Raw genomic sequence first — 17,428 nt, 5'->3', positions numbered from 1 at the left:
CTCATTCTCCATTTTACTACTTGAGTGACCCATAAACTATTACAACTCACAAATTAACTCACTTTACCCACCAAACATCCTCTATTTTTCTACTATAGTAACCCACAAACTATTACAACTCGCAAATTAACCCACTCTACCCACCAAACGTCTCCTAAATGATCTATTTCTAAATAGTTTTAAAAACTCATTTTCGAATGTATTTTCAAGTATTTTATATTTTTAAAATAACTAATTTATAGAAAAGAAATTGAAATATTTGACAATGTATTTTTCTAAAAGTATTTTTTCCTTGGATGAATCCAAACCAACTCCAAGAATGCATGCATATCTGAGTACTTTTGGGATCTGAATAATGAATTCGTTCAATTTGGTAGCACATTAACACCATCATTCTCCACCATTCTAGAGTCATAAACGACTAATTTAAAACTCCTAGCAAATTATGCTACTTGAGAAAAGAAAAAAGGAAAATCGCTCATTGAATAGACACGAAATACTCATTCTCCCTACGAATGCTCGATTGAAGAAATCATTCACATCTCTTCTAAATTGTCTTATCTCTAGAATCGAAGCATCACAAGAAAAATATCATCATTATCGGAGAGTTCTTCAATTCTTTAACCAAAAAAAGAAAAAACAAAAGTTTTGACTTGGAGAATTTGTCAAATTATCAATTTCAAACAAAGAAAACTATAACAAAAATCTACATGAAGTAACGGTTGTCAAAACAACCTTGGAAAATTCGCAACGATGAAAACAAATTGTTATTCAGTAAACCACGATAATCAGTATATCAGAAATTTGTTTGTTTTCCTTTCCTATGAAGGGAGAAAGAAAGATAGAAAGAAGGGAACAAAATGTATATTTCAAAAACTGGAATTGCAGCGTTACTTGTGAAATTCCTATGGAGCAATCCTCTGTGGATCACGAGGGAACAATGATGTTTTGCGAATGTTATTCAAACCACAAAACAGCATCACCACCCGCTCCAAACCTACTCCAAATCCACCGTGCGGAGGGGCACCATATCTGCAATGAAAGCATCCATGTCACAAAAAATGTCGGAGTCGGACCTAATTGAATCTTGCTTATTTGGTTAAATTCCAACTTTGAGTAAAGGAGAAAACAAAGAGAAATGTACCTGAATGAATCAATATATGTTTCTATTGTTTTTACGTCAATGCCACATGCTTGAGCGCGTTCAGCTAGAAACTCTGGCACGTGCACACGCTGAGCCCCAGAAATGATTTCTTCCCCTGCGTGGAGAACAATGTTTCAAGTTACTTACCATGGAGAATGTATTGTCAAATTTTGTTCCGTAGAATGAATATGAACCCGAATTTTAAGGAAGAATAAGCACTGGTAAGAAAATTCTAGTGATGTAATAATATGCAATGTATACCTCGAATAAAGACGTCAAATGAGTTACTGTAAGTTGGGTTATCGTAGCAAGGCATAGTGTAGAATGGCCGTACAGCCAAAGGATAGCGGTGAAGAATGTAGAACTCCGTGCCATATCTATAGTTAGGAAAGTTTGATCAGAAATCTTTAGATATGATAGTTGAACAAAATCAACAAGTTCATAACTAAATAAGCAAGAACCCCTAATTACTTCTCTAAGACGAGTTGTCCCAATTTTCTCTCAGCCTCTGTATTAAGATCCCCAAGAGGATCAATTTCGACGCCAGCATCCTATGATGATAATCATACATAACGAAGAAAGAAAAAAATGTCAAGACATTTGGGACTTGGAATCTTATCATGATTAGTAAGGGAAAAAGGGTCGGGATCACTATGTACTAACCTTCAACATTTGAATTCCTTCCTCAAATGTAAGTCGTAGAGTTTTTCGCAAATACTGCATATTCATGAAATTGAATCAAAGATAGAAATGAGAAAATTATTCAACTATCCAAACTCAGTCATATATCCACATTGTACGTGTACATGTCTTCTATTGGCATAAATCCAAAGCAAAAATAAGTTCACCTTCAAAGCGTATAAAACATTTACAAAGTAAGCATAATCAATAAATAAGTTCACCTTTAAAGGTTCAAAGGGATACTGTTTATCAACTGCTTCAAGCGCTTTCTTACATTTTTCATTCAAACTATCAAACATTGCAACAAATAAACGGTCCACAATGTCCATGACCTGCACTAAAACAGAAGAAAAAAAGTCAGATCAAATATTAAATAACTATGCCCAAGACAAATGAAAAGCCAACTTAGAGCATTACCTCAGAATAGTGAGTCTTGATTTCCATTTCAACATCAAGTCCTGTAAATTCACATAAATGTCTGTGTGTGTATGAGTCTTCTGCTCTAAAAACAGGACCAATCTCAAATACACGCCCAAAGTCACCACAGATTGCCATTTGCTTATGTAACTGAGGTGACTGAGCCAGGCAAGCAGGTTGGCCTTTGTAATCCAACCTAAAAACAGAAGCACCACCTTCACTAGAACCTCCAATCAATTTTGGAGTGTGGATTTCAACAAAGTTCTCATCCAACAGAAATTGTCTAAACATCTGCATGATGAAAATATATTCAACGACTGTGCTTCATTTAACATGAGAAGTGCAACTACATGAACTACATGCGGAAATAGCTTAACGTTACATATTCCTTGTTTACAATCTTATTGTAAACAACCGTGAGTTACATGAAAGAATTCCAATTCCTTTTCACACCAAAGAGAGCAAAAGGAGTGATTAATGGCAGCCATAGGATTTTTAAAGATAAGAAATCTTGTTTTCATAGAAAATATTGAAAGAATAAACAAGGGCATACAATATAAAAAACAATCACAGAGACAAAACAACCCTCACACCCAAAAGAATAATAAGACCAAGCTGATAATTACCAAAACTATTAAGATACATCCAGAAAGAGGATTTTAATATAATCAAAGCCCAAAGATCCTCCCCAGAAGTCCAACCCCACAAAACAAATCGACTCTTCCTACAAGCTACAGATGGCTAATGAACAAGGCAACAAGAACCGAACCAAGCAGGCCGACAATGATAGCTATAGCTACCATGATCAACTTTGAATAAAGCCCGCATACTTAAATTTCATGTAATATCACCATCGATTTAGATCAAAGAACCTTTAAAAATATAAAATAACAAAGAGAACTCACCGTTGAAACTTGACATTGGATGCGAAAAATCCCTTGATTAGCTGGAGTTCGCATATCAAGGACTCTGTAGTTCAAACGCGTATCCTGATTAACACGTACCAGTTGCTCACCAGCCTGCGGACAAGAAATGAGTTTAACATTAAACAGAAGGTTCACAAATCTCTCTGCTTTTGGTTCAAAAGCACTACAGAGTGAAACCAAGAACATATATATATATATATATAATCACGAAGAAGATCACATTAAAAGAAAGCGATTACAAATTATACCTGCAAGGCCTTATCAATTTCAGCTTCACTACGGGCAGCATCTTCGATATTTATAGGCAAAGTCGGCATTGCCTTACTGATGCAATATACTTTCCTCACTTGAATTTCCACCTGTTGCGAAGCACCTTTAATGGCAACATTGGGCACAGACACAACTCCTTCAACGTCAACGATGGACTCACGGCTCAATCCATCAACATACTTCACCATCTGGCGACTAACAAGCTCCGGCTGCTCCGACAAAACGCATTGCACGGTGAATCCCTTTTCTCTCACCACCAAAAACGCCATCTTCTTCCCAACAGCACGAATCGTCTGAACACGACCCCGTAGAATCACATACTTGTCTTTAAGCTCCGGCGTCAAAGAGCCAACCTGAGTCCAGTTTTCAATACTCTTAACCTCCTTTGATTGAAGATCGGAGAGTGGTACATCGCCGTAGTTAGCGGAAAGCGGATCGTCCTCGACGTTGAGAGACGAAATAGCAGATTCTGCAGCTGCTTCTTGGCGACGTCGGAGCTTTTCTTGCTTGGCAGCCTCCTTCTTGGCGGCTTTCTTGCTGACGGCTTTGGAAGAATCATCATCGGCGGAAGGCGGCTCGTCGATCGGAGTTTGGGATGAAGCGGACATGGTTGGAGTATAAGGAAATGGGAAGAGAGATTGAGGGTTTTGAAGGAAAATGGAAGAGAGAAAACGGCGTCTCTCGGTCAGTGAAGGCGGCTTATGATAAGATGTGCTGAACAAATACAATAGCTAAAACATGGGGCTCGGTTCATTCGGTTCGTGTCATATATGAACCGAACCGCTCGGTTGTGGTAAAGGGTTTAGGATAAAGGGAGCCTATCGGCGCCGGCGTCGGAAATCCATCGGGAGATGACTCTTGGCGATGGCGGTCCAAAAAAGAAAGAGAGGAAAACCGCGGTCCACTGTCGCCGCCGTGAAAAGAGTGGGGAGAGATGATCAAATGGTTTAGTTGTTGTATATACTAACGTTTTGGTTTGGTTCGATTTGGTACAGTTTAATAAATCTTTGGATTAAATCGAAAAATAGATTATGTTTGAACTATCGTTCTATCAAATTGTCTAATCTTTAGAGTGGAACAAATTGTTGTTTTTTCTTACTAAATATTTTAGTTTTTTTTTTATTTATAAATGATTTTGGAATTGACATTAGTATTATTCTATTTGGTTGAAAGTTGTAGGCATAGTTTTCATTTAGAATATGGTTGACAAATTTTCATTAGATGAAAATTAGGTTGTAAATGAGATAGATGAATATGTCCACGTGATTTGCTTTTAGAAAAGTTATTCTTTTAGTTTTGGGCTTTTAATTTAACTAGCTTTTAACAATTTCAATTCTATTTGATCAAATATTGTATTTAAGTCTTTTTATAAAATGTTAAATAAAACTCAATTGTAATTTATCTCAAAGTATGTGAATACGACCACGTATGTATATCAATAAGAACAAAAATTTATAAATTATTTGCATATATTTTTTGTGGTTTATTTTGATAATCATATTATCAAGCCATACTTATATTCTTTATCTATCAAATCAAGTCATATCTTACTAAAACATATCTTACTCTAATTGAGTTTATATAGAAGTTGCATATCAACACCAAGAAAAATAAAATAAAATATAATAAGTTTGAACTGATAACTTTACAATTTGGAGGCGATGTAGATTTTATGCACTTACCTTTTATTCTTTCTTTTATATATGAAGATTAAACAGTCTCCCACTTTGTCACTCACCCTCTCTCCATTAGTGACTCTATAGTTTTGATTCTTCCTCTATCACAATTTGACAATAGAGCTTTTAGCACATTCATATCAATATGAAGAATGCAACTCAGCTATGAAAGGAAAACCTAATAAATTTCTCAAATAATAATTGTTTATTAGAAAAACTTCAAAACAAATGATAAAATAAGATACAAACTAAAATTTAACTTTACAATTATTGATAGATAATATATATATATATATATGCGTAAGGAGGGAGGAAGGAAGAGTTCATGGTTTTACATCATTCAATAATTCTCAACATAAACTTCTCAAATTTAAAACAAAAAGGATGATTGTTTTCAAGGTAAAAGAAAAATTAAATCATAAAACCCATCATTGATATTTAATAGGAACATTTTTTAAAATAAAAATAAATAAATTAAAATATTTACCAACTATAACAAAATTTATAATTGATATCGGTCTTCTATTCAAAACATATTTTTTTTTGCTTAAGATAATGTTCAAATTTGTAGTCAAATTATCTTTTTAAAAAATACTTTTTAGCTCTCAAAAACTTTACATGATTTAAAAATGGCTAAAAAACAGATAACAAAACTACCAACTTTATGAACTAAAAATACACTTGAAATAAACTTACAAACATAACCCTAACTGATTAAAAAGATGAATAAATAAATGTTTATGTAATTAAATGATCTGCTAATTTAATTATACACTTATATTTATGATCCAATTTAATGAAAATAAAAGGTTCAAAATCACCCAAAAAAAAATCATATGCTTCTTTTTTTCTTCTAAAAGGATGATTCCTTAACTAAAATTCATCACCACCCATGAGAACTCATTTTATGCTGTGAATTTGGTCAGAGCCAAATCAGAAATAAATCATAAGATCTGATTTAGAGGGAATAAAAAAGAATAATCAATCATCCAAGATAAAAACACTACATTTTATGTTAAACTACAAATATTTAGAGCATTCACAAAAATTGCTTAGAATTTGGAGGAAAAAATTCCTTCCTCCTATCTCCTAAGACATTAAATAAGATCATTGGGAACAACAAATTTCCAGATCACCAATGAACCATTGTAATTCAAAATACCTATTAACACAAAAAATTGAAGGAAAAATAATATCTCCATTGGTTAGCATATAAATCAAAAGCCATTACCCAATTGTTTTAGTGATTGGCACAATGATCTTTAAGCTGCAGTATCTTCTTGTTTGCTGCTTGTCTTTTTCATCAATTTTCATCATCTGAATCAGGTACAACACCATCAAGGGCAGAGTTAAGAACTGGTCTTTGTCTCAACCTACTTTTGGCACTCACCTTTCTAGTTTCATTATTGCTCATATGGTTCATGCTTTTATCAGGCCTCTTGCTGCACACCTCTGCAGGCTTCTCGACCTCGGTCTCTTGTTCTGAATGTAGTGTTTCATTCTTCTCTTCTGCATTGGAATAATTGGAATCTGAATCGTTGTCATCGTCGTCGTCATCTTTGTCTTCGTAATCCTTGTTAACGGCATCATCAGCGCTGTCAATGTCAGTTTCTCTGCTCGTGTTGCTTCCACTGTCATTGTTGCTACTCTTGTCACTGTTTCCAGAGGCATCCTCTGATTTCATCATTGTGTCAGAATTCCCACTAGTAGAAACATCTTTTCTACTGCGCTTGTGATGCATCCCTTGCTCTTTTTCATCAGTTTTTTTCACGTTCCTGAACAGCAATTTGAAAGTATAAATAGAATAATCATGGTGCAGTTTGAATGTAAATAAGGAATACAGCGTGTTACGCTGAAGAAAAAGTTCACAGGTAAAATCTATGCAACAGAATCGAAATGGTAAGCAAAGAGAAAATACCATGTTCCTCGTCGGCAATATGTTCAAAAAGGAGAAGATCCTACGGAAGAAATTTATATGTGCTTTCTATTAGAACAACTTATGGTTGGAAAAAAATGTATGAACCTTCCAGCAACAAAGCATCCATACATTTATTGAACCTACATCTTTTCTTGCTTTGCTTTAACTTGAAGTAAACTTTCTCCTCCCCTATGAAATTATAGGCTGAAACGCAGACACTTTTTTCTTAATAAGCAACTGCTTTTACTGGGGACAAAAATGAAAGAATACAAGACAAAAGACCAAGCTCACAAAAGCCCCCAAGAGAAACCAAGAAAGGGTTTCCAACTAAGTAAGATATTGATCAGAGTATAGTTACAAAAAAGTCTTTGGAACTAAAGCCCAAATAGAGACGTGGAACCTTGCCTTAATCAAACCTCACAAGGGTCCCTATCTACACCTCTAAACACTAAGTTGTTCCTCTCCTTCAAAGATTCCACAACATGGCACACACTCCCACAAACTATGAAAATTGCCCTTTCTCTTTGACAAGTGGATGGAGGAAGAAGTCCTCAATCATCGAGCAGATGTGCTTTTTGTACCAGTAACCAAGAGATCTGTGGTTTAAATCTTTACTGTTAAGATCTTCTCATACAACGATAGAATGGTTTGTGTTTCCTAAAGGGAACAAAAAGATATCATCCAGAATATGTCTTTTGATTCCAAGATACAAACTTCAAGATTGAGTTCCTACAACCATATCGCTCTTGCTGTTGAAAGCAATTGACGAACAAAAAACAGTTGCGCAACAAGCCTCCCTCCCACATGAAAGGCAATAACCAACATCCAAATGTCCTGAAAATGCAACACTACAACTCACCTACATCAAGGGAAAATGGTATCTAAATCTTGAGACCCAAATTTGTATTCCTGTAGGCATGCGTAATTTGAGAGTAATGTGATCGTAGTGTCAACAGAATTATTTGAATATCTTTTAAGAACAAGTATCTGCGCTTAATAGATTATAATGGATATTCTAGCTCAACAATAGCAGTGAACTCAGCATAAATACAACTGGCTTTTCATGCCGCCAAGTACAAATGGCAACTTATACTACCCAAAGAAAGGAATATGGTTATATGATCGGTCTTTTATACCGTATGATATCAACTATGTGTCATTCTGAATTATCTCAGTATCTTGTCTCTTTGAAATCGTATGTTCCAGAGTTTAGTCTATCCAAAAGAAAAAAAAATAGTTTTGTTGAAGTATGGATAAAAATACTAAATTTAACTGAAATCCATAAAGTTAAGTTTTTGGGTTTAGTAATGATTCAACTTAGTACTAAAGACCACGCTTGATCCCATACGATGTAGTTTCTTCTTAATTAATGTTGAACTTCAATAGTTAGGTCTTCTACAAATTTTCAAATCCATAAGTGAAAGAAAGTATTAAAGTATAAATGAAAATATTAATTTAAAACTATAAATTTAAGCTTTCGAGTTTGATGGTCATCTAACACTATTGAGTTGAAATATAGTCCTAAATGTCAAATCTACTTTAATTATATAATGAGTTGCAATTTTGTTAAGTTTGACTGTAACAGTGTCTTACCTCTTGTTTCATTGATGAATAAAATAAATGGTAAATCTCAATCACAAAAGAAAATTACAAGAAACGTCTCCAATTTGAAAAAAAATAAATCCATCAAGCTACTAATGGTAGCATGAACATCTGTAAATAAATAACTTAAAATTGGACGTCTCTATCAATCAGAACATCCTCTGGCCATAAAATAAATGTAAAAGGCAGTAAATCTACAAACAAAGAAATATGTTTTCTTCTTCAATTGATGAGAAAAACGAGAGTGGGAGAGAAGAAAAGTGCTTACCTAGATAGCCTAATGGCGTTATCAATTGCTCGATTGTACTCCTCTGCACAGCATTCCACAAATCAACACTTTATTGGGAGGTGGTCAATATTCAAGAATATAACAGTGAGATATGCACATGGATCAAATTTCTAATATGACATAAATTTCAGCAAAAATTCAGTTCCGAAAATTCCCATAAAAAAAGGCCAAAATGTTGTTTGATTATTAAGAGAGATTAGTAGAGCAAAATTATAATTCAAAGCCAACTCAGTCATCTTGACGACTTGACCTATACACTTGACCTACACATGACATAGTATATGGGTAACAAAAAAATCATTCTTCCAATTCTAATTCTAATCACAAAATATGAAGCAGGAATTGCCCCAACATGGAAAACCATTTAGTTCTTTGTGTGTGTTAGTTGTACCATTACAGCAACTAAGAGGGAAGAGTGAAAATGACAATATTGGATACTAGAAACGTCTGAAAATTACAAAAGCAGATAATTTTAATAACCAAGTAAAGGGAACTTTAGTCTATACCAAATGTATAGCTCACGGGTGTACGGTTGCGACAAGTACGTGTAACTCCGACCATACAAGCCTTGTTAAAGTCATTCAAGAGCTTGTCCTCCCTAAGCTTGCGTTTCAATGACTTCTCCTTCTTCTGCAGCATATAGAAACAGAAGCTTTATATCCACCAAAAAAACACACGCCTAGTTAATCTCCAATCAGAATATCGATCTAGGCTTTTACATGGTACTAGCAAATTGTCTATCTATACAAAGCATAACAATAAAACCCAAAACATAAAGATTTGGCAACAAACCTTCTGGAGTTTCTCAAGAACGGGAATGGCATCGGATTCAATTTTCCTTCCAACAGAAACTTCACTGGTGATTTTGCTGCACAAAAAGTTGTCCTGCCATTAACAGGAAAAAAGTCATCACGATTTCTAAGCCCTTTGTAACAGAACTCAAATCCAAACCAAAAGGGACTTTCAGCATACTTTAACTTTTTGAAATTCCTCGAGATTTGTGGCCATTGTTTCCCATTGAGTGCTAAACATTGGAAGGGACACACTTCCCTTCTGTTTACCTTTTGTCTTTGTATCACATTTAATAACTTCCCTGTATAGTCTATAACCAACAAATGGATTCCCATCATACCTATAATCACAGTTAGAATTACTAATACAATTGATCATCAGACTTCAGAAATTTGATGAAGACAACTAACTTGAAATTACCAATAAGAAATTCCATTCCCATCTCCTCCAAATCTAACTTTCTGGAAACAAGACATTTGAGTTTTATCTTTCAAGCAGTCACTAATATATGATATTGTATCATCTTGCTGCAAATGAAAATAGTAATAATAAAATCAATTATTCAAGTTGACCACCATAATGCAGATATATTAATTATTATGATAAGTTTCAGATAAAGAAAAGCAAAAACAAAAGGGCCATAAAAATCCACGGGACGAGATTTTTTATTGGCAAGAAAAGAGGACAGGGGAACCAAATCCAACATAGTTCACATACTATCCAAATGCATACTGAAATTCATTCAATAAGAATCATAGACCAAATAAAATTAGATTTATTACTCGAAGGTCAGAAGTATAGTGATAATAAGCAGGATGAAGGGTCATGAGGTATGCAATGAAAATGAAGAAAGATAAAAAAAAACAATACATCTGCTCGAATTTCACATAGAGCTTTTAAAAGCACCAAGCGTTTTGTAGGATCAAGTTTCTTGTAGTTTGATATCTCCTCTCTGTATACAAGAAAAATGTAACGAAGATTGAATCAATAAATTTTCAAAATTATACAGATATGTCATTCAAGTAGTTCAGAAATATTATCACTACCCTTTAAAAGCCTTCAGTGGAATCTCCCCTTCAGCAACCTGCAATGAACACACGAGTTTTTTTCATGGTACTGACACAGGTGAAACCGGAAGACTAAACCAAGCATGTCCGTATGAAGAGTAACTTACCCAAGGCCACCATGGGGCAAGCTTCTTACAAAGTACAGTCACCCATGCATTAGAGCCATTTAACATTTTACTCACAGGTGGTATGCCCTGTTAACATAAACAGCAGATCAGTGAATAAAAGACTCCATAATTCACACAAACCTTGTCTAAAGTGCTACGAGCTACAGATTTTCACTTCTAAGTGATAACTAGGCATTGAATAATAGCTAAACAAATGTTGTTTTCATTAGTGTTAATAAAACTTCTATTTAAAACAAATACAAAATGAGATCAACAAAAGAAAGACCAGTAAGAGAGGAAAATGGTTACAAAACACTTCATACCAAATTTACAATGGAACTACAGACATCAATTATCAACAAGCTAATAAAAACATCCTCGAGACAAGACAAAAAACCACATACACAAACAAATAGTCATTGGGTAATTAAAATTGATGAGCAGTGCTGTGCATGTAGAGAAATGAAAAAACAAAAAATCTTCAACCTTCAAAAGTGCAATGTGGAGTTCAGCTAATGAACTTTCAGGCTTTATTAAACCCTTTTCAATCTCTTCCGCCGATATCCTCAAGCTTTTCCCAATCACCGGCTCGAAAACCTCCACGGCAAAATAACAAATAAATCAATAAACATATTCATTCCATCACCAATACAACATCTACCACGCTTTCTTTCTCTCCCTACGAGATATGAAATTTCAATCCAGTATACAAACTCACATTCAAGAAGTTCAGAACCGATGCCAACTCCCATTTATGTCGTAACTTCAAAACCTCGGCTTTAAAAATTACATCTGAATCGTCAACATTCTCTTCTTTCGCCGACCACTCTTTCTCGCCGGCAGCCTTCGTAGCCGCCGGTGATCGACGCGACGGAAGGGCATTAGCCATGACAATGATTCTCAGAGAAACAGAATCTTTTTACGGGTACAAAAACAAAAACAAAAATTGGTAAGTTCTACTTCTACTGATCCAAAAAAGAAAACACAAGAAATCAAATGCCGCCATAAATTTTTAGAAATTTAATCTTCTGATGAACTTTTCCCGCCAAAAAAAATTACCTTTGGGAACTGTTTGATTCTCGTGAAGTGATGGCGAAGAAATGATTGACAGCGAAGTTGACGGCGGAACAGAAAAATTCACCCAGATCTTCCTTGTCCCAATTTTACCACCTTCTTTCCATTTAGGTTAAATTTTGTTCTTTATATTGCATGTACAATGCGGTAAAAAATATAATAATTTTTTTTTTTCTTTCATTTTTTAACTTCCTCTTTGCCTTATTAGCTTGGTAAAAAAAATTAAGTTTAACTGCAAGATTAAATCCATTTTTTATTATTATTATTTTTTAAATAACAAATGTCAAATTATTTACTTTCATAAAACAAAATTTATAAAATCTATCCCAATAAAACTTTTTTTTATTAAATGTAAATATTTTGATCAGTGTTCTTTTTTATACTATTTCCATTATTTAACTAACTACAAATTTTATGATTGTTTTTATTAAAAAACACACAAATGTATTTAATAAAAATGTAAAGTGTAGTGTTAATTTTTAAAAAAAAACCATAAAAATTCACTTCGAAAGACATAAAGAAACCATCAACTATCATGTTCAAAACCCAACTCGTCAACTAGAAATTCAATTGCATCACATCTTTCGAAATGGAAATGTAAAGTCCAACAACAAAACGAGCATTATGTTGTGACGACTAGTGACCTGTGAGCAACAGTACTGATGCAATACTTTAGTCTTTCAATATCTGGTGTGAAAATGTCAGTTTGTTGTTATCTTGGTGTGAAAAGATTATAAAAGTGAGGAAGAGAGATGAAATAGGGAAAAACACATAAACATAACTTATCGTGGACAGTGAGAACAAAATACATTTGACTATCCATGAGTCCATAATTGTCATAATCAACGTAATGTTTAAGCAAGGGAGATTTGGTGATTGATCACTTTTTGCTGTTATTGTTATGAAAACACAGAGGTAGTTTGAGAAGTCCCGAAAGTGAAAAATGAATTAAAGGAGACATAAAAGAGAGAAAATTGTCCAACAACCCATAGCTACAAGTGACTCACCTACAACAATTGCTTAACAGTGATAGTCATACATCAATTAAATGCAATCACAATGGTTAGTTGATGATGACATCACGATCAGTCAATTGTTGATGGTCAAGATGGTTGATCACGTCGTAGCGATGTCTACAAGGCAGAGGCGAAGATGGCTTTCCTCGTCTCCATTCCCGCCCATTGGCCATTTCACCCCCTCCTCACAATTAAGATCCCAACAGACAATTTTGTTGATATATTGTTTTATATTAGTGTGTGTTTGGTAAGTAATTTGAATTGTGTTTTATATTTTCAAATTCAGTAAGTTCAACAGATGTGCTTTTGACAAATAATATGAATTTTGTTTATAAATTTTTGTGATTCAAACAATGCAAATTTTGAAAACAACTTTTTATATATTTAGTATATTCATAATTTGAATTTTACATTTTAAACGAGGAAATTATATTAAATATAAATGAAAACATTTATATATACAATGCTCAGTTTCGTTTTAATAACACATATTGTGCAATATATTATAAATTCTATAATAATACTCAATCTCTAATTTTGCTAATATTTCACGTCTTTCTATTGATGGTTCTTATGGAGCTACGTTGCAACAATTTTTTTTTTTTGCAACATTGCTTCTATGATCTCATAAGTATTTGTCGTCGGGTCCAAACGAAGGTAAAAAAAACATATAGCTCATAGTTCAATTGGATATGTAGGTTGTATTCATACAAGTTTCTCACGTGAAACCATAGAAGGAATTAAATCACGAATACTATGTTGAATTACAAATTTGGTTCACATGGTTTGAAAGGATAGGATTCAATGTTTATTGTTTATAGCTAAAATTTAGTTATGTTGGTTTGATAAAACCATAAAAAAAAAATAGTATTGCTTGTAGGCACTATTTACACGAGATTTTCAAATCATAAATATCATATATAAGGTTTCATCAAACTATAGGTCATATTGTAACGTCTGAGATTAGGAATGAGACATAAATGAACCTGTATTACATATGAATGAGAGAGATCTTGAGAACATGAAAGTCATGTTAAGAAATACTTAGAATAATTAAAAAGTCAATACCTATACCAACAAGCGTGCTTGGCTTGAAGCGATTATACGTTGGGTGACCTCTTGAGAATTTTCCTATGATGCATGTGACTGAAGACAAAAATTTTACTCTAACAAGCCTGTAAGAATAGTAAAGTTGCACGGAATAAACTTTTAAAAAATAAACCTATTTTTATAACTATAATTCAATTATTTAATATACCTTTGAACACATATTTAAAAACATAAAATACAATTATATTTTCTATTTTATGTTTTCACGTTGCTTAATTATAAACAATTAACATTTTCATTCGTGTGCGACAAATATATCATTAAAATAATTCATTTTAATAAAATTTGAAAATTTGAAGTTAACAGAAAAACGAAAACATTTTTATATATATGAAACAATTTTGATAATCATTTTAAATTTAAATCCAAGATACCACACATGTACATTTAACACACATATATATTAAACCCTAGACCACACACATAAAAGTTGTAACTCATACACTTAGAATAAAAAGCTTTTTTTGTAGGAATAATAGAAAAACAAACTAAACAAACTATTCACACGTGCAAACAAATTATCAAATACAAAAAGTCCACTGCACCTTATTTTATCATATGCAAATTAAATATTTCGTATGCTTTACCTTTTTTTTAAAATTTCAACAAGAAAAAAGTCCTATATATATAAACTGTAACTCACGTCAATGTCAACGTAGAAGTGTGTTAATGTTGTAATTACATTTAAAATATTGACATACATAACATTATCTTTTAAAAATTACAAAATTAAAATTTATCAATCACAAGGGTCTATAATCGACGAACCATATTTTAAATATTAATATAAAAATGACAGGAGTATATTACATATAAAAGTATATTGATTTTACTACTTTGGGAAAAAATTAAAAAAATTATCATGCACTTAATTTTATTTGACTTGACGTATAAGACTTATAATCATATTAGTGCATTGATAGAATCATACAATTTTGGTACATATGTTGCTTGTTAATTTTATATTTGAAAACGTTTTTTTACCGGAAAAAACAAACAAAAGCGCGCCATGTGAGGCGCCAAAGCCACTAGCGCGCCATGCGAGGTGCCATAGACACTAGCGCGCCGAGGTAATTGGTGAAAATGGCAGTGCCAACGCCGCTTTTCCCTTTTTACCCTTTGTTCACCGTTCCACAACCATTTTAGCCGATGCAACGCTCTCTCCTTTCATTCTTCCGCTTCACTTTCCCGAGAATCAAACAGTTTAACATCCATAGACATCCCCATTTTCCTCCTCACTCAACATATATATTCATTCAATTCAATTTCCCGTTTTCTCTCCATGTTTCTCAATTCATCAAGCCATTTCTCTTGACGAATTCCACTCGGATTCAACATTATGCAACTGGGTTTTTGCTGAACTTAAGCTATGGAAGACAAAGAAACTGAAATTCTCTCACGATTGGCTGCAAATCATCTCTATCTTGCTCAGTTTGAGCCTCTTCGTGCCATAATCGTTGCTCTTAGAGTTAGGAATCCAGAACTCGCTCTTTCTATACTGCAGACGATCGTTTCTCAATCTGGGCGGTTCGACAATGTCACTTGGTCGCCATCTTGTTCGTCACCGTCTTTGTTAACGTACTTAACGACCCTTGAGTTGATCCAGTTTGATAATGCTTCGTCGATATGGGGTTTTGACCACGAAACGCTGCGGTTACGAGCGGAATTCTTGTTATTAGTCCAGAATTTGATCGACCGTATAGTGGGAAGTACGAGGAAGAAGCTCGAATTGGAGACAGTTAACAAAGAGGGGGAAGAAGAAGAAGTTTCGACTGCAATCGACACTGTCGAGGAACGGAGTGATTTGTTGCGTGCTGAAGAGGGAGAGCCGGAGGATGTTCCGTTGGAAATCGGTGATTGTGTGCAGGTTCTGGATAAGGTATTGGAATTGGGAGTGAAGAGGTTGAAGGTAGAAGGTGCCATTGCTGAAGTTGACGGCAAGCAAAGTGAAGCTAGGCCGGCGACGGTGGGGTTGGTTGACGAAGAAGAATTAACGTGTCTGAGTAGAGTAATTGGAGATCACGCAGATGCTTTTGATGCATTGTGTTCAAATATACAGAGACAGGTCGGGAGTTCTGAGTGTTATGGCCCAAGTTTGGCAATAACAGTGCGGAGTAACAACGATGGAATATCGGCGTCGAACGAGGAGGAAGACGTCAAGTGTCTGGCTTCAATACAAAGATGCGTCCAGAAAACACATTTGAACCAGTTGAAAGAGTGCTTGAAGAATGGGGATGTAAACGGTGCAGTTTCCCTCATTCGTTTTCTTCATGTTGAGTCTGGGGTAGACGAAGCCGAATACCGGTATGTTGAATTACTAAAGTGAAAGAGATGAACAGAAACCATATTGGCAGGTTTCTGGTATTTCATTTTCATTTGGATTTTTCTTTGTTCCATTTTGTTTTTCCTTTGGTGTAAATAGTTTGCTCATGCTTCTCTTGTTGCTTATGGGTATTTATCCAAACATTTATTCAACTCATATACAGCGAGGTTTTCCAAGACCTCCTGAAGATTATTTTGGCGCAAAAGAATGCATCTGAAAGTGACTACGAGGTTATGCGAGGAAGATTGCTTTCAGTATATGAAGAAGCACTTTCATCAAATTCCAGACACATCGTAGAAATGATACAAGTAATTTGTGCGCGCACTCACTTGCATATGAGCCCTTTATCTTTCCCAACCAGGAAAGCTCTAAATGGTACAGCAATGTTTTTAGCAAGACAATGCACTTAAGGTGACAGGTAGAATAAATGTTTTTTTGTCACAGATTATTCAAGATGAGGTGCTAGCTGAAGAGATTGAGATACACAGAGGGCTTGATAACAATCAAATTCCACTTCCAATACAACGTTTTCTAAGTTATATCATGGAATTAAAGCCTGAAATTAGCTTGGACGAGAAGACAGCATTCCTAACAAAGGCAGTCTTTTTTTGCACAAGTGACTTGTACCATTATGCTCGTGTTTCTGGATCACATGTGTTGGAATGTATAATGGATGCTGCTCTGTCTGCAGTGAAGAGGACAGAACTTCAAGAAGCCAACAATGTTTGTGCCTCGGTTTTGCTGCTAGTGGAATTCAATAGCACATAACTTTATTGTCTTTCTTTTGTTTATTGTCTATTGATCTCACTTGGTTTATGGAACTTTTCTTTCTTAGGTACTCTTGTTGTTTCCTCGCCTTCGGCCTTTGGTAGCTGCAATGGGTTGGGATTTATTGTCGGGTCAGTTAAAAGAACGGAGGGAGTTGATGCAACTACTGTGGATTAGCAAGCCACCTGAAGTACTGCACGATGCATCTTCCGAGGTTAAATGTCAGTTAGAAGATGTGAGTTTTTACA

General features: G+C 34.4%; 3 protein-coding genes across 3 annotated transcripts in view; 1 reads left to right on the top strand and 2 right to left on the bottom strand.

The window, feature by feature from the left end:
- Nucleotides 1-646: 646 nt before the first annotated feature.
- Nucleotides 647-4,148, bottom strand: LOC101222217 (aspartate--tRNA ligase 2, cytoplasmic). Its single transcript, XM_004136278.3, has 9 exons — nucleotides 3,417-4,148; nucleotides 3,148-3,261; nucleotides 2,243-2,533; nucleotides 2,047-2,157; nucleotides 1,808-1,861; nucleotides 1,616-1,695; nucleotides 1,406-1,521; nucleotides 1,145-1,259; nucleotides 647-1,032 (listed from the first exon to the last, which is right to left on the bottom strand). The coding sequence occupies exons 1-9, from the start codon at nucleotides 4,044-4,046 to the stop codon at nucleotides 906-908; spliced, it is 1,638 nt and encodes a 545-aa protein (XP_004136326.1). The 5' UTR covers nucleotides 4,047-4,148; the 3' UTR covers nucleotides 647-905.
- A 1,934-nt stretch (nucleotides 4,149-6,082) lies between these two features.
- Nucleotides 6,083-12,057, bottom strand: LOC101214697 (DDT domain-containing protein DDR4). The gene is made up of 12 exons (XM_011654207.2): nucleotides 11,949-12,057; nucleotides 11,608-11,804; nucleotides 11,376-11,486; nucleotides 10,890-10,976; nucleotides 10,762-10,799; nucleotides 10,586-10,667; nucleotides 10,136-10,242; nucleotides 9,896-10,055; nucleotides 9,716-9,808; nucleotides 9,430-9,553; nucleotides 8,903-8,945; nucleotides 6,083-6,889 (listed from the first exon to the last, which is right to left on the bottom strand). Exons 2-12 carry the CDS (start codon nucleotides 11,776-11,778, stop codon nucleotides 6,418-6,420), a joined length of 1,488 nt encoding a protein of 495 aa, XP_011652509.1. The 5' UTR covers nucleotides 11,779-11,804; nucleotides 11,949-12,057; the 3' UTR covers nucleotides 6,083-6,417.
- Nucleotides 12,058-15,240: 3,183 nt separating this feature from the next.
- Nucleotides 15,241-17,428, top strand: part of LOC101214937 — a 28,916-nt gene continuing 26,728 nt past the window's right edge. The window contains exons 1-4 of the mRNA XM_004136413.3: nucleotides 15,241-16,393; nucleotides 16,576-16,720; nucleotides 16,857-17,135; nucleotides 17,248-17,415. Of these exons, the coding sequence (XP_004136461.1) occupies nucleotides 15,459-16,393; nucleotides 16,576-16,720; nucleotides 16,857-17,135; nucleotides 17,248-17,415 (1,527 nt within the window). The 5' untranslated portion in view covers nucleotides 15,241-15,458. The remainder of the gene's footprint in view (nucleotides 16,394-16,575; nucleotides 16,721-16,856; nucleotides 17,136-17,247; nucleotides 17,416-17,428) is intronic.

Source organism: Cucumis sativus, chromosome 3 (assembly GCF_000004075.3).
Source record: "Cucumis sativus cultivar 9930 chromosome 3, Cucumber_9930_V3, whole genome shotgun sequence".
Classification (NCBI taxonomy): Eukaryota; Viridiplantae; Streptophyta; class Magnoliopsida; order Cucurbitales; family Cucurbitaceae; genus Cucumis; species Cucumis sativus.
The sequence above is the reverse complement of the archived record's forward strand: the minus strand, read 5'-3'. Positions and strand labels throughout refer to the sequence as shown.

Excerpts from the sequence above, each read along its gene's own strand:
- LOC101214697 (XM_011654207.2), bottom strand. The coding sequence starts at position 11,778 with ATGGCTAATGCCCTTCCGTCGCGTCGATCACCGGCGGCTACGAAGGCT. Across the intron at positions 10,056-10,135 it reads GGGAATGGAATTTCTTATTG|GTATGATGGGAATCCATTTG; the intron begins GTAATTTCAAGT and ends CTGTGATTATAG. Across the intron at positions 8,946-9,429 it reads ACCCGTGAGCTATACATTTG|AGGAGTACAATCGAGCAATT; the intron begins GTATAGACTAAA and ends AATGCTGTGCAG.
- LOC101222217 (XM_004136278.3), bottom strand. The coding sequence starts at position 4,046 with ATGTCCGCTTCATCCCAAACTCCGATCGACGAGCCGCCTTCCGCCGAT. Across the intron at positions 2,534-3,147 it reads TCCAATGTCAAGTTTCAACG|ATGTTTAGACAATTTCTGTT; the intron begins GTGAGTTCTCTT and ends TTCATCATGCAG. Across the intron at positions 1,260-1,405 it reads ATTTGACGTCTTTATTCGAG|GGGAAGAAATCATTTCTGGG; the intron begins GTATACATTGCA and ends TTCTCCACGCAG.